The following is a 16,226-nucleotide window of genomic DNA, read 5'->3' on the forward strand; positions in this document are numbered from 1 at the left end:
TGTTCCTTTTATTTAATTCCCCCAACATTTCAGGATCCAGTCAAGTAGCAACTGAGCTTGGGACACCAGCAGCCGTAGGAAGTTAAAACTACAAGAACAGGTAGAAAAGAGGAGGACAGTCAGCCAACTGCCCTGGATTTTGTCCCCACTACAAGGACAGTTGGAAGGTATGTCCCAATTCACACTTCTCTGCTTGTGAAGGGTGAGCTGCATTCACTTAGGAGTAGTCAATTGCCCATGTATATGAAGTGGATGGGAAGGAGTTAAAATGATATCAATGTCCCTTGCATGTTGATCATACAGACTCTAGCAGCATGGCTTGGAAACCCCTTTCTAGAAATCCTGTACCTCTGGCCTATCCCTGCTCCACCCTGCTATGCATCTCATGCACTAATTCAGAAGTAAAGAAGAATCACTATTCCAGTCACCTGAATGATTTTTCTTGCCTTCTGACACTTTGCCAAAGGAAACACGAACCACTCAGGTAAGGCGACCGGAGCAGTTATTCTACTTTCCTTCCGCCCCTCTGGTGACTGACCACACCCCCTCTGGTGGCTGAATACACTCCTTCAGCGGTGCACCGCACACACACTTTCTTTCAGCAGTGCACCACTGACACACTATATGTCCCAGTCCAACATTAAATGCACCTTATAGTGCGTCCACATGCAAACAATTGATTTTGAGGGTTGAGATTATTTAAATTAGATGAGTTGTAAATAACTTGCAAAGCATTTTCCTCCTCATATAGGGACTTGGATATTATTAGTGTAAGGAGTCCTCCTATACTCCTATACAATATAATGGGCGTGAGTCCTTAAGGCACACATACTGAGCGCAACGTACAATTGTGTTAGAACTTCCATAAATCCATTATCCATATGCCAAAAGTCATCAAGTAGCGGAAGCGAAGATACGTGAGGTGATTACTACAGATGTAGGTTTAATCTGCTCTACTAGACAGACACTGCAGGATAGGTACAATACCTATGAAGAATATAAACTCACTAAAGAGCGCACAGAATAAAAAAAAATATTCAAATAATGTTACCTTTCAATAATATAGGCATTAATAAGAAAACTTGTACATTTTTTAAAAAAATATATATATTTTTTTTTTTCCATGATAAACAATTATTAGACCGTTCTTAATGTGTACTATACATAACATACATTTTTACAATTGTTCCTGATTGCAAACACATTTTTTAGCATGCAAACTCAGCTGTCACAACTAGTACTTGGGGCTTAGACTAGCCCTGTAGCTGAAGCAAGAAATACGGCATAAAACCAGCTTACTTCTGCATGTGTCTGAACCTAACTTGGACCTTGCTGCACGGAATGCCCTAACTGTATATCGCCTACATGTATCAGCCCCTTCCAAACCACGTTCCCTCCATGAAATCGTAGGGTGAAGTACATGTCCTTTGCGCTCCAAGATGACATGGACGCGGCTGCGTTCCTTGGCGTATGCTCCGGTTCTGGGCATGCGCAAAATGAATGTGCGGATGATACGCAAAAAACGGCAGATATGCTCCTTAATGACTCAGGCCCAATATGTTTTGCATCCTCCAAGAGCACAGTCCCACTGTTCCCCCCCTGTCATGATTCATTTAACACATAAATGAAGTTAAACCACAGTATATTAGGGGAAAACTGGTAAACTTTAAATAAATAAAAGAATGTGTTAATATGCAGCACTTTGAGGTAACATTTTATTTCTTTCCACCGTGCACATTCCCATTTGGGCAGAGATTGATGTTTATGCGGCAGCTCCAAAGTGTAGGAAATGGGTGTACACATATGAACATGCTAGATGGACAGTTAGGCACATTTGCACAAATAGAAAAACTGCTTGTTTCTTGGTTTCGTAAATGTCTTCTGTTTTTTTACAATCCTACAGATGTGGGAGGGGTTTCAGCTGTCTCTAATGGAGTGGGAAAGTGATGCTTTACTTTTTAACAGAGAAGTGGTGAAATGTCAAGTAACACTGCATAATGTATTTTTTTCCTTCATGATTCATATCTGAACAATTCAATTTGGAATTTAGTTTCCCTTTACATTTTCATATAGACTTTTAAACATATATTTGTGAATATTCCTTCAATTGAAAGATGTTTCGCCTGATTCATTAAGGATCTTAAATTAAGAAGTTTCTTATTTAAGTCTCCTGGACAAAACCATGTTACAATGCAAGGGGTGCAAATTAGTTTTCTGTTTTGCACATAACTTAAATACTGACTATTTTTTCATGTAGCACACAAATATCAACTTTAAATTTCAGTGTACAAATAAGCTATCAAGTATTTGTGTGCTACATGAAAAAACAGTCAGTATTTAACTTATGTGCAAAACAGAAAACTAATTTGCACCCCTTGCATTGTAACATGGTTTTGTCCAGGAGACTTAAATAAGAAACTTCTTAATTTAAGATCCTTAATGAATCAGTCCCATTGTTATTAATTAGTTATGACTGCAGTTCTTAACAAGTCTGATAACTGTGGTCTCTAAAAGTTAATTATTAAAGTGTGGCCCCCACAGTGTAAGTTCCATTTTTACCTTTTGCACCTATTTTTTCAATGCACATGGATATTGTAATTGAAACTGTTGGCTCTGCTTGGGTGCAAAAATGTGTATGTTCTGATGGGAGGGTCTGGCTGTCTTGGGCCGTTGAAAACTAAATAGAGGCTAGGCACAACTTATGCACCTCATATTATTCCTCTATGCAAAACCAAGATTTCGATTTGCGGACCAGATATTTACATGAGTTTGAAAGGGTAGAAAGTTCCTTGGTTTGTGGACAGACAAGCAGCTCACAAAAGGTTATTACTCAACTTCTGCAAATATTTTTTTTACAGGAACTCTTTACTGATTTTGTAGGCTCCGCAGAACCTTAACCATACCATTGACCAGACTATAAGTCGATTTCTGTTAGGAAAAGCAATTACCAAGGTGCCTTATTTGGCTATCCATCGTCTATTATATATTGACCATATTAATATTGTGCCCTGATGGTTTTGCATCTATCACTTGTGAGTGTGTAACGCTTCAAGCCATTACATTTATCTACCTGATACATAGCAATTTCAATTAGATTTTTGTGTTTGTTCATGTTATTCTATATCTGTATACTTGTAAATTGACATATTAAATAAATATTACAAATATATACATTGTGCTAGAAGGTAGCAATTAAATACAGTAAACAAGTTAAAATACTTTTGTATCCTGCTAAAAGTAAAGTCATGAGTGGCCACTTCAGTAACGGGTTAGAAATAACTGAAAAGACAAGAGCTGCTTTTTCCAAACTCATCATTATGTGCCACCTTTTCAGTTTGCAAAGACATATTCATCATTTGATTATACTGCCAAGAGTAAGCGCACTTGTCAGGTTTCTCAGTGACCTTTTACTTTAGTACGGACCTCCTGGTAAAACCTCAATTACTTTTTTACATTTCGTGTTTCAGTGACTTCTACTCTTAATGGAAAATTAAAAAATTTCATTGTGAGAGCCTTTATTTTTAGTGTGCACTCTTACCTACTTTTATATACGATATAATTTTTCTGCATAATAGATGCAAATTTTATCTTGTGTTTCTTATTTCCAGGACTATAAAAGGTAGTAGTTATATAAGAGGAGTATTTAAAATGCAAAAACGTGCATTATAATCAAATTTAGTACAATTCACTAGCTCAGGAGCAGGGGTGGATTCAGGGGAGGGGGGGCGATTGTGGGAACCACATTTTAATAATGAACCTATAGAGACCATGCTTATGAGACTTGTTAAGAGCTGCAGTCATAACGTATTAATAACAACATCTTTCAATTGAAGGAATATTCACAATGAATTCCTCATAGATGTCTTTGGGGACTGCGGTAACCATCGAAAAAGTAAGGGAAAGTAAACTATTGCAGGAGATATCTCTGATTTCTCCTGAATTAACCCCTTGATGAAATAATAGAAGACCTGCGAGGAAATAGCCATTTTATCTGGACCGTTAGGCTACCACAATTTGTTAAATAGACCCCTAAATCTGAGTTTTTCTATGCTCTTTCTGCTTACAAGAGAGCATAGATAGTGTGTGCTGTATGCAAATGTGTTGACTCGTCTTAACACTTGGGATACATACAGTATTATGCACAGACGGCTTTGTTCAGTATCCTTGTCACCTAAATGTTATAGAGACAGTTACATAACGAGGAAACTGTCCTCAAGCAAGCAAAGTCATCTAACCCCAAATTAATTTTTATACATTTAAATCACTTCTTAATCATCCACCTGTAAACCCTCTGTCTTTTATCTTGGTACCCAAGATCTTACTTCCTACTTCAGGGACAATATTGATAAGATCTGACATGAAATGGTATTTTCTTCCTTGACAAACAACTAGCTCAATCCCTTCCCTACATCCTCTGGCACCTTCTCTTAATTTGATCCCACAAATGAAGGTGAAAAGTATCTACTGTTTTTTTTATCTTCCTATTCTACTACATGTCCTCTTGATCACATACCTTCACAAATCAGTCAATTCCTGTCTCCTGTACTCATCCCAAACTTTACCAAAATCTATGATCTTTCCTACAAACTCAAACTCTCTCTCAAATGATCGTCCCATCTCTCAGCTCCCATGCCCCAACAAACTTCTTGAGAGAATTGCCTACACTCATCTAATGCACATTCTTTCATCATACAACCAGTCAGGTTGTCCTTACCAACTCCCAACACTCGACAGAGATTGCCCTGACAAAGCTTGTCAGTGATTTAATCACTGCTAAATCTAAAGGCAATTACTCACTTCTAATTATCCTGGATCTCTCTGCTGTATTTGACACTGTTGACCTCTCTCTTCTAATACAAATGCTACAATCCTCAGGACACAGTTATAACCTGGTTCTCATCCTAACTATCTAGTTGCTCTCTCAGTGTTCTCTGAACAAACTCTTCTCCACTTCCATCAGTTGGCATACCACAAGTCTCAGTCTTATGTCCTCTTCTCTTCTCCATCTATACCACTTCTCTTGTAAAACTAATAAGCTCCTTTGGATTTCAGTATCATACCCAAAATTATCTATCCTCTCAGGATCTCTCACCATCTGTGTTTGCCCCTCATACTGAGTGTCACGGTTCTGCTCATAGGATTCTTGATCTGCCCAATTTTGCGGTACTCCTAGCAAGTCGCGGTTTCTAACGAACGGACGGTGTTCACCAGGGACCGCCGCAAGGTTGTTTGGACTTAGCTGTGTCCACCTGCAGGTCGCAGCCCCTACTAGGAGTATCAGGCGAGATCTATTAGGGGAATGAGAAGGAAGGCACTAGCAGATAGCAGGTAACAGCAAGAGAGATGTTCTGTAGGCAATTTGAGGAACTAGGAGTGGTGGAGAGTAAGCTCTGTAGACAAGTAGTACAGCGGAGAAGTGGAGCGTAAGCTCCGTAGACAAGCAGTACAGTGCAGTGGTGGAGCGTAAGCACTGTAGAGAAGCAGTACAGCTGAGTGGTGGAGCGTAAGCTCTGCAGACAAGCATTACAGCGGAGTCGTGCAGCGTAAGCTCTGTAGACAAGCAGTACAGCGAAATGGTGGAGCGTAAGCTCTGTAGACAAGCGGTACAGCTGAGTGGTGGAGCGTAAGCTCTTGTAGCCAGCGGTACAGCGGAGTGAGATGGAGCGTAAGCTTTTGTGGACAACGGTACAGCGGGATGAGATGGAGCGTAAGATCTTGTAGACAGCGGTATAGCAGGGTGAGATGAAGCGTAAGTCCTTGTAGTCAGCAGTACAGCGGAGTGAGGTAGAGCGTGAGCTTTGAAGACCAATGAAACGCACAGGAGGCAATGGAGCCACGTCTGATACCAGGCAGGTAACACGATCAACAGGCACTGAGCTGCAGGGGGAAGTGCCTTTTAAAGTTTGGAGCCGAGATTGGTTTTCCAATAGAAAGCATGCAGAGGACATAGAGGATCGAGTCCGCGCATGCGCAGACCCAAAAACAGGACGCCGACAGCCAGAGCACGGAGGTCAGCGGTAGGCAGCTAAGTGTGTCGGACCGCGGTTGTAGAAACCGAAGGTCCGCCGTGTGACACTGCATGTCTTTCTGCCATGTCATCTTGGATGTCCTCTAACCAACTCAAACTCAGTCTTTCAAAAACAGAGCTAATAACATTCTCACCAGCCAACAGAAGTTTCCTGCCTGATATTTCTATTTCTGTTGACAACATGACCATAAATCCTACCCCTCAAGCTCGCTGCCTAGGTGTGATCCTTGACTCAGAACTATCTTTTTTCCCCACATCCAATCTATATCTAAATCCTGCTACATACATTTAAAAAACATTTCAAGAATACACACATATCTCACTCAAGACACTGCAAAAACTTTAATTCATGTACTCAATGTCTCCTGCATTTACAATGCAATTCCGTCCTTCATCGAATCAGACTCTCACCACTACAATATATTTTGCATGCAGCATCTAGATTGATTTTTTTTTGTAAATAGTTCTTCCACTGTTGATCCGATCTGTTAGTTTCTACATTGGTTGCCTGTTTTTTTTTTTTTACAAAATCCCATATAAAATGCTTCTACTAACATACAAGGCCATCAACAAAACTGCACACACTTATATCTCTTCACTTGTCTCAAAATATCTCCCAATTCAAGACCTCCGTTCTTTATAAGATTTGCGTCTCTCATCCACACTCATTACATACTCCCATTCACGGTTACAGGACTATTTCGGAAATCCCTCCCTTGCACAACAAGACTTTCCACTAGTCTTCAAACCTTCAAGTAGTCTCTGAAAACCCACCTCTTCAGGCTAGCTTATCAAATTCCTCACAAAATTCCAAACACTCTCTTAACCCCCCTAGGGTACTGATTACCAGCTTCTACACAGTTCACATAAGACATGTGTTCTATCTATACTCAATCAACCCTCTGAACAACCTGATCAACATTGCTGTGTGTCTGGATCATGGCCAACTAAGCACTTTCTACCTTTTGCAATTTGGCTGGACCAATATGCAATATATAGCACTTAACCTCATGTATCAAACCCCTATTGTCCTGTCTGTCTGTAATACCCAGTCTCATTTAAAGTGCTATGGAATATGCTAGCACTATATAAATAAATGTTAATAATAATAATAATAATAATAATAATAATAATGAAAATACTCTCTCAGCCCCTGTGGATAATGAGTGATGAGTAAAAGTTTTATAACTATTTCACCAAATATTCACTTCATTCTGTAGTTACCTGCCAAATTTCATACATGTCACTTTTAGCATTTCGCCTTTTTTGTTCTCAGTCCTACTTTAACCACACCACACAGCAGAATTAATTGACGGTCATTTGAGCAATTTGGCGAAATGCAAATTTACAATTACAATAGCAGTAACATTCTGCTGAATGGGAAAGCAAAAGTGTAACATGAAGACTGTATTTCCAGAACTCTGCAACTCGGTAAAATGTCCTGCTCTGCTGAACTCAGTTTGGAGAAATGTTGCTTATCTATGGGGCCCAGTTTATAAACTGGTGATTTTTTAATCTGAGCACCAGAGCTCCACTCTGGAAAATTTCCTGCAGTACTAATGCTCCTATGCTGGCTATCCCCTTTGGAAAGCTATGTATTTCTGCATTCCACCTATGGACAGTGTGAGTGTGCCACTTACTTTATGTGACTGGATCACATGGGACAATGGCTCCCTTCTGGATGGGTGCAGGAACTAGCATTTTTGGCCCAGTTTTGGACTATTAAAATGCCACTGATAATACTGTTAAAATTGGCACAATACTTTGTAATTGCTTTACTGAATGTACCGCACTAAGCAAACTCCAAAATACTTATGGTTTTTATCAAATGACTTTACTGTGTTAAAATAAATATTTCTCTGTATACTTATTTTGTCATCATGATAAAGTGGGGTGACATGCTGTTTGTGTATCTGAAGAATGGTTGGTACTTACCACTCAAAAGTAACTATGGCATAATAGTATTATAGTATATAGTAAAATATATTGTACTATTTCATAAAACATAGCATTAAATTTAGACTTGAAGAGTTTGGTTTAGAGTTGTATATAAAATGTGAAGCTATGTGAAACTTGACATCTAGCTTATGAATATGTCCATCACAAACATATGGCCATCACCATCATTATCATCATCAAGATGAAAAATTATGCCAGGCTTATGGAATGTGCAAATATAAACCTACTAAAAGAAATTTCTTAAGTATTTTTGCAAGCTAAAATTGACTTCTCTAAGGGCCATGATTGACTTGCGTCTCTTACTCTGTTACTATACTGAACCTACACCTGAACGCACCTGACACACCTCTCAAAGAACCAAACACCACAAGTCTAAGATATGCTCAAGCTAAGATATAGTATTAACTTGCGCACATACGCGATGCCACCAGTTTTACGGGTGTTGCATATTTATGTAGCACAGACTCTAAATCAGTCCCAAATTCTGGTTATATGTAAGTACAATATTCACTAAAACATTTTAGCTTATTTATTGGTAGAACGCCAAGGGCTATATTCTACAGTACTAAAACATTTTAACCTATTGCCTTGCAATCCTCTCCATTTCAGTCAGGTGATGGCGCTGCTAAGATACACACATGACAATCTAGTCCAATTTTATGCTTTATTTTTATTTTAAAAATCCAAACCGGCATATTTGTGGACCGAAACCAGTGGCGGATCCAGGGGGGGGGGGCGATCGGGGCAATCTCCCCCCCTAGCAGACACTTGCTGCCGACGGCTGCACAGTATGTGCAGGTCCATCCAGCCGTGACAGGCAGGGACAGTGTGCTGCCCGGCTGCTCTGATTGTGTTTAAAACACAATCAGAGCAGTCGGGTAGCACACTGTCCATGCCTGTCACGGCTGGACGGACCTGCACATAGTGTGCAGCCGTCGGCAGCCTAAGATGTTAGACAGGGGGCTGGGCCTAAATTGCCACCCCTAAATCGCCCCGGGTACAACAGTTTTCTAGATCCGCCCCTGACCGAAACTGGTTACATATCCTGATCAAGCCATATTCTGATTTGGCAGTTCTGAAAATCTGGTCACTGGATGAGAGCATCTGTATTTGTATGCAATCACCTGGCTGTGTGAGATCATTTGCATTTTAGTTGTTCGGCTCCAGATTTGTACAAACAGAAGTCTGCATTTGGACCTACAATATGGCCACAAAAGGGCTCATCATGGAATCTGGCTGTAGGACTGTATTGCCAGCTTTACTATTGCTGTCAGCAGAGATGTTTATTGATGAGCCAGATTCAATCCTCCCACAAGGCAAATATACATAGTTAGACATACGTTCAAGACAAACTTTGGGCTAGATTTACTAAGCTGCGGGTTTGAAAAAGTGGGGATGTTGCCTATAGCAACCAATCAGATTCTAGCTGTCATTTTGTAGAAGGTACTAAGGTACTAAATAAATGAAAGCTAGAATCTGATTGGTTGCTATAGGCAACAGCCCCACTTTTTCAAACCCGCAGCTTAGTAAATCTAGCCCTTTATGTTAACAATTGATACAGCTGGTTTATTTGAAATGTATTTGGAAGTAAAACCCATTTACTGGATAGATAGAAACAATTTTTCATTTACGTGGAAGTATTTGTTCCTCTGAATGTGATGGGAAGCTGTACTTCGCAAAACTTTGAAAAGCAGAAGTGTAATTTCAACTTTACTTGCTTATTGGAGTTATGCTGAATAATGCTAATACAATTTAACTAAATATTGCCTTACATAAAACACTACTAGAAATATTCAGATACACACTGATTAAAAAATCAAGTACAATACTGAAATGGAAATGCTGTTATTAATGTTAGTAACATTTTTTAAATATAAACCGGGGGGTAAATGTATCAAGCTGTGAGATTCCGGCGGGTTTGAAAAGTGGAGATGTTGCCTATAGCAACCAATCAGATTCTAGCTATTATTTTATAAAATGTACTAAATAAATAATAACTAGAGTCTGATTGGTTGTTATAGGCAACAACTCGCCGGAAACTCGCAGCTTGATACATTTATCCCCTGGACATAAATAGACCCATTAAAGAACACTGTGGAAAGCACGCAGAGCCTAAAATGAATGATAATAGAACACGCTATTTTATTTGAAAGGATACATACAATGCAAACAAATTTCCATGTGACATATTATAACTTCATAAGCATATAAAGCCACTTTTGGACATTAATATAAGAAAGGCTGTATATCAAATGAGCTGAATATTATACGTAATTATAATAATTATTAATAATTAAAAGATTTATACCTAACGAAAAAAAGTTCACTATGATCTCTTCCCCCCATCTACAGCAGGTGTCATTTAAGGAGGGATTTAGTTCTCTAAGAGAGTAGATACAGAACGCCTGATTCAAGTCCGGACGTACACCCGTTTGCGTAGTGTAGCTTATGTGAATTAGCACTGCACATGCCCATACACCAAACTTATGCAAATGAACACAGCTGTACGGAATTCATATCCGCATCTGAGACAGTAAGTACAGTAAGGACGTGTTCACGCAGATACGGCTCAGTCAGATCCTGTGATTAACATAAGAATGGATGTTTTCAGCCGTATTTTTTGCACCTGCTACAGAGCAGGTTGATGACCTACATGGCATTGTCTTTGATAACTATCTTTCACGCTTGCGTCTCAGTAGCTAGCACAGAACAACTGTATACAGTGAGATTTATTAATTTAGTTAGTTATTTTAAAATAATTTGTGAAATTAAAAAAAACCACATTCTCAAATATATGGATTATCTTGTATAAGATTACAGTTTTTTTTTATTTTAGTTGGCTAGTTATTATATTGTTATCAGTTGTTGTTTTTATTTATGACCATATAAAAGTTATATGCATTTACACATAATTAAATATGCATGTAGTAAACATAGAGCAAATGATCAAAAATAATACTCCAGTCTGTATGTGGGTCCATGCTTACGGAAAGAACGCACTGTTTATATAGCAAATATTTCCACCTGTATTCAAAACGTAACGTATCTTGAGAAAGTTTGCCTGGTCAAAGCGAGTAAGCGAAACGCGAGTGGGCGATAGCCTCGATGTGTTATATAAACAAAAATTACGATAGAAAGCAGTCTAGTGGTAATCATAGCTATTTAGAGATGAGCCAATTGAAACAATAATAGTGCCAGTTATCAATCTAAAGGCAGTGAAACGTGTATGAATCAATTGGGGTAGAAATGAGCCCAGTGGTTGCTTTATTAGGAGTTATACTGAGCCCAGTAACCCTTATAATGTAGATGCAATCATAGATTTGAATATCTAACAGTGTTACACAGCAAGGTATATCGTTGTTGTTTTCCATACTGCCAAAATTATAACTTGATACCAATATCTCTGCAACTCATAGAGTGACCCGGAATGACCTATTTACGATACTAGGTATTCACAATGAAGGGTTGATTAAATATTGTCCCTTTTGCTCCTGTAGAACATTACAGTTGCTTAGACAGCGTGCGGACACTATTTTCCCTTATTATAAGGAATTATACCTTGGATTACCATAGGCTAATATTTAATAACACAGTGAGGCCTGGTGGTTTCTCTGCCATTTTAATCATTTATTGGTTATTATTTATACTCAAGCAATTTTGTTTATTATTTTTGTGTTTTATTTCGCCACTAGCAAATCAGGTACTATTTAGGGACTCCATTACTATTTTAAATTAAGAAATAAAGTATATGTTTTAATATTTTCTACAATCACAGAGTACCCCTACTGAAAATGATCTTTCTCTGTCTGTCCTCTTTAATCAATATAAATTAGTATTACATGTGTAGGGTGCACCAACTCAGTCACCAGATAACCATATAATTGGGTGATAGTAGACTGAGTACGTGATTCCCTGGTGCGTTGGTTATTCAATCTTTCGAGTATCTTGAGAAACGCCTGGATTTGTATATGAGCAGAACTATGGAAAAGTTGCATACTTTTTTTGCGTAACTTATGCCCAATAGGTGGATTCATACACAGGGGCAGTTCTAGTCACAGCAACTGAAGATATTGCAGTCTCAGTTTTCTCACCTGTATGGAGTACAGCAGTATGGGACCCAATAGTAGAGTGGGGCCCGACCAGACCTGGGCCCAAACAAATTTATTAGGGGAGGGGGCCTCCGCAGTAAACTAAGAAAGATAGCGGGCGCCATTTCTTGGCAGCAGCTGCTCCTGAGATGTGAGAGGTGGTGTGGGGAGAGACCTCTGCGTGTAGTTAAGGATGCAGTAGTGGTCCCCTTGTAGGCAGCATGTCTGCCTCCACTCCCAAGATGTCGGGGTCCCACAGCTGCCGCCATTTGCTCCATTCCAAGCCAACCAGGTGCCTGGCTCCTGGACGGAGAGCAGCAACAAGGCAGAGAGGCTTCCTGCAGTATCGCTGACGTCATGTAATTAGTAACGTCACAGCGCTGAGAGGTAAGTAAACTACTGCAGGGGATAGATGGGGATGGGGTTAACTGTAGAGCATGGGGCGGGGAGAGGCAAATGTAAGGGGGGGGCCCTGCCTGTTACATTTGTACTGGGCCCTGCAATTTCTGGTGGCAGCCCTGATTGGAGGTGATAATGTTACCTCCTCCACCTCCCAAAATTATTGAGAAATGCTAAGCATAGACATGGTTATTGACTGTGATAGCACATAGTGGTGGTGGTCAAGCACTCACAGAGCTTACGCCTATATTTACTTGTTATTAGAATATGACATTGTTTGAAACCACAACTAATATTATTGACAGAAAACAATAACTAATGTTCTGTAATGCAATTATCTTTTTACCTGACAAAAAAAAGTTATTGGATCAACAATTTTTGAAAGACGAAGTTTAAGGTCTTCAACTGCTGAGAAGTATTCAATTTGTGCTGTGGCTATGATGACATCTACACAGCAAACATTCACCGTGACTGGACCAGGAGGGAAATCTTGGGAAAAAAATAGAAATAAGAAGTTAAACAAACATAAATATTATATAAATAACATAAAAATGTACATGTTATGATACATAGAAAATGTAATGAAAAACACTTTATTAAAGTGGTAAAGTACTTGTTGAAGACAAGTAATTAGGCATGTTAAGCTTATATTATACTCAGCTGGGTTGGTAGAATTCACCTAGTACCTTGTACCTATGTACATTGGTACATTAGTACCAAGAAGGTCCTCATGCACTGTAGTGGAAGCAATGACAACATGATCCAGTTCGCCAGTGAAACATTTGTATTGGGAACAGTTCATTATGGATGTTAATGTATTTAAGACATGCCAGACTAGATAAGTATCACCCCAATGAAATGCGCCATGTTGGCATTGCTTGCACTAGTTATATATTTGCTACAGACCTGAGAGTGAGGGGGCATTGGTACAGTTTTTTTCTCTGTGTCACATTTGTGTGTGTGAATCTGTTCATTACACTGCTTGGAGCATGTCTAGAAATGTGCTTCTCTGCCAAAGGCTTTGTCACAGCAGTGTCGACAGCAATGTACAGTATGTAGATGTAGCAGTAAAACAGTTTAATAGGTAAAGCTGTGGTTGACTAAATAGATTCATTAAAAAGATGCTAATGTTTGATGAAACATGAAGGTGGAATTCAAACCATGAAAATCAAACACACACACCAGGTAAGGTGAGTAGAAGGCCTTGAAGACATAAGAGATAAAAATAGATAAGCAGGTCTGCTTTAAACTATTGATGAGAGCCCACTTTCCAAAGTACATCCGTGGGCAGGTAAATTACAGCTATATCCAAATGTGTATAAAGTTAACAGTATTATATTTCTATAACTACTGAGCGAAAAACTCTGCTAGTAATTGGATAGTTCTTAGCACTAAGTTTATGATTTAAGCTTGAATTAGGATGTAAATGTAACAGTTAGGAATAGAGCAATTAAGTTAGCAATAGGGCAATTAAGTTAAAGTTTAATCTTCACAAATATGTTGTTTGCTTACTCTAAGGGTCATTTATGTTAAGTGTTCCTACATGGCATGTTTAGTTTTTAGCATACATTCTCTCTGCGAACATAATTGGGTTTTAACTCCTCAGCACCAGTAGCTTTCCATGCTATCAGAGTGCATTTAGTGGCTGCATTGCTTACACCTGGTTTTCAGGATACCGTTTAAACTTCTGAAAAATTGTAAGGACTTAAAAAGTATAGAGCACATTCCTCAGGAGTTGCAGTGAAACCAGCTATAAGCAATGCACACATGGATCTTTTCAGTTTTGGTCAAGTACCCAAAAAATCTACAAATTGCATCTCGGGAAAATTTGTTTATTTTTACTATGTTAATATTTTTTTTCTTTCTTCTTACTATTGTAACCAGGTGAGAGGAACATGTGCCATCTCCTGGGGTAGATAGTAGTATACAGCAGCAGAGAAGTCACCCAAGTCCTGGGTTTTGGTACAACTGGCCTTAGCCAGTTTTATTAAGCAGAAAAAAATAAGGAGAACTTCAAAATAAACACTTTGCCTGTCAGGCACTAAGTAAACACGTCGTTCCTGACTATCAAATAAACAAAAACTTAAGAAGTTCCAGTACATATAGTTTATTCACAATATATATCAGGCTATCTCCTATTGAGACCTTGCAGTCCCTTTAAAAACACAACTTGCAGGTACAACATTTATCAGTCTCCTGTAAGACTGGAAGAACAGAAGACCTGGACTGGGCCTTGTAAATAGCCCACCATTCTCTCTCCATTTACACCCCAGGGAACATACTAGCTTTTTCATAAAGCTGAACACACTCTTTTGGGAAGCTTCTTCCCACACAAAACAATCCCCCTGGGGTTTTAGAAATATGTAGGTCAGAAACCTGGGACTAACATATCTGCCCTGAAACACCATTTTCGGGTCTTTGTAACACTATTTACATTAGGCTTCAAAAAATGCATTGCTGGGAACACAATTATATTATTATATTAATATCTAAAATGAAACTCCCATTATAATGTTGTCTACAGGCATACAATTTCCCTCTATACATGTCAAAAATCCAAACAGGTTGTGATTTAGCTCCTTTGACTAGGCTGATTATGTCACTGACTTGCATCATAAATAGCTTCTGTGATGTCACTCAGCTTGGGTATAAATGCTAGTGCCTGGCATGGAACAGTCACTTATCAGCTGCCAGTGATCAACTATGTATTGTATATGCTCACTAGGTCTGTGACTATGTCTGCTAGATTCCATATCACATATTCTAAGGTAAGCTTATTATATATCTGAAAAATGGATTTATAACCAAATATCTTAAGTTTTACAAATATAGAAATTTAGTCATTAGACATCAGTAATTCTATTCCTATTTCACTAAAGTGACTTTATCTGATGAGAGCTGGAAAAGTTGAAACATAATTTGTTCCACTACGTGGTAAGGGTTTTGTTCAGGTGATTACACATTTAGAAGGCAAGATGAGAACTTAAATATTTTAGAGATTTGTTTAAACATTGACCTAGTTTTATTATTAGGATTTAGATATATATTAGGACTTTGACTAGTTTAAGGTGTAAGCTTGCGATAGGGACAGGTGTAAGGGTTAGGGTAAAGATTTTTAATTTGACTGAAAAGATCTTGGATGAGCAAAAAATCAATGGAATGAGAAGACTCTACTTTAGTAGAAAGTACAATGAAGGGTTTACAATGGAGGGTTCCCTGTCTTGTTGGCCCCAGGTCAATTGCCATTTTTACCTGTTATTGGAATTTGTCTGCTATATCAGCTAAGGATAGGATGTAGAGAGAACTAATTGCTCCTGGGCCAGAAATGCATGTACATTTACTTCTTATAAGCCAGCATTTGTAAACATGTTCTTAGTTATTTTTGGTATTATGTGTTTTAATTAACCATATATATCTGAATTTGCTAAGTTACAGTTTCTGATATAGGCTTTTCACCCTCTTTAAAAAGGATGTAATGTTTGAGAGTGATTTTATGAATATTGCTAGTAAGTTTGAGACTATATTTACTCTTATGCCACCCATAATTCCATTTGGGCTCCAAAAATGTTCTTGGAACCTACACTCACTTGTTATGTTAATTTGTGAGTATTGGAAGCCTGGAATAACAAAAAATTATCATTTTCAGTTATATTTTCAGGTGGAAAAATAGAAAAAAAAATGGAGTAAATTGTAGATAATTGTCAACCGTACAAGGACATTATGCTGAAAACAATGTATTGGAAGTGACATGT

General features: G+C 38.5%; 1 protein-coding gene across 5 annotated transcripts in view; it reads right to left on the minus strand.

The window, feature by feature from the left end:
- Window positions 1-16,226, minus strand: part of BANK1 (B cell scaffold protein with ankyrin repeats 1) — a 348,964-nt gene that overhangs the window by 236,875 nt on the left and 95,863 nt on the right. For all 5 annotated transcript variants that reach the window (XM_075201122.1, XM_075201104.1, XM_075201133.1 and 2 more), the window contains one exon: window positions 12,821-12,963. In XM_075201122.1, coding sequence (XP_075057223.1) covers window positions 12,821-12,963 — 143 coding nt within the window. The remainder of the gene's footprint in view (window positions 1-12,820; window positions 12,964-16,226) is intronic.

Source organism: Mixophyes fleayi, chromosome 1 (genome assembly GCF_038048845.1).
Source record: "Mixophyes fleayi isolate aMixFle1 chromosome 1, aMixFle1.hap1, whole genome shotgun sequence".
In the NCBI taxonomy this organism is placed as follows: domain Eukaryota; kingdom Metazoa; phylum Chordata; class Amphibia; order Anura; family Limnodynastidae; genus Mixophyes; species Mixophyes fleayi.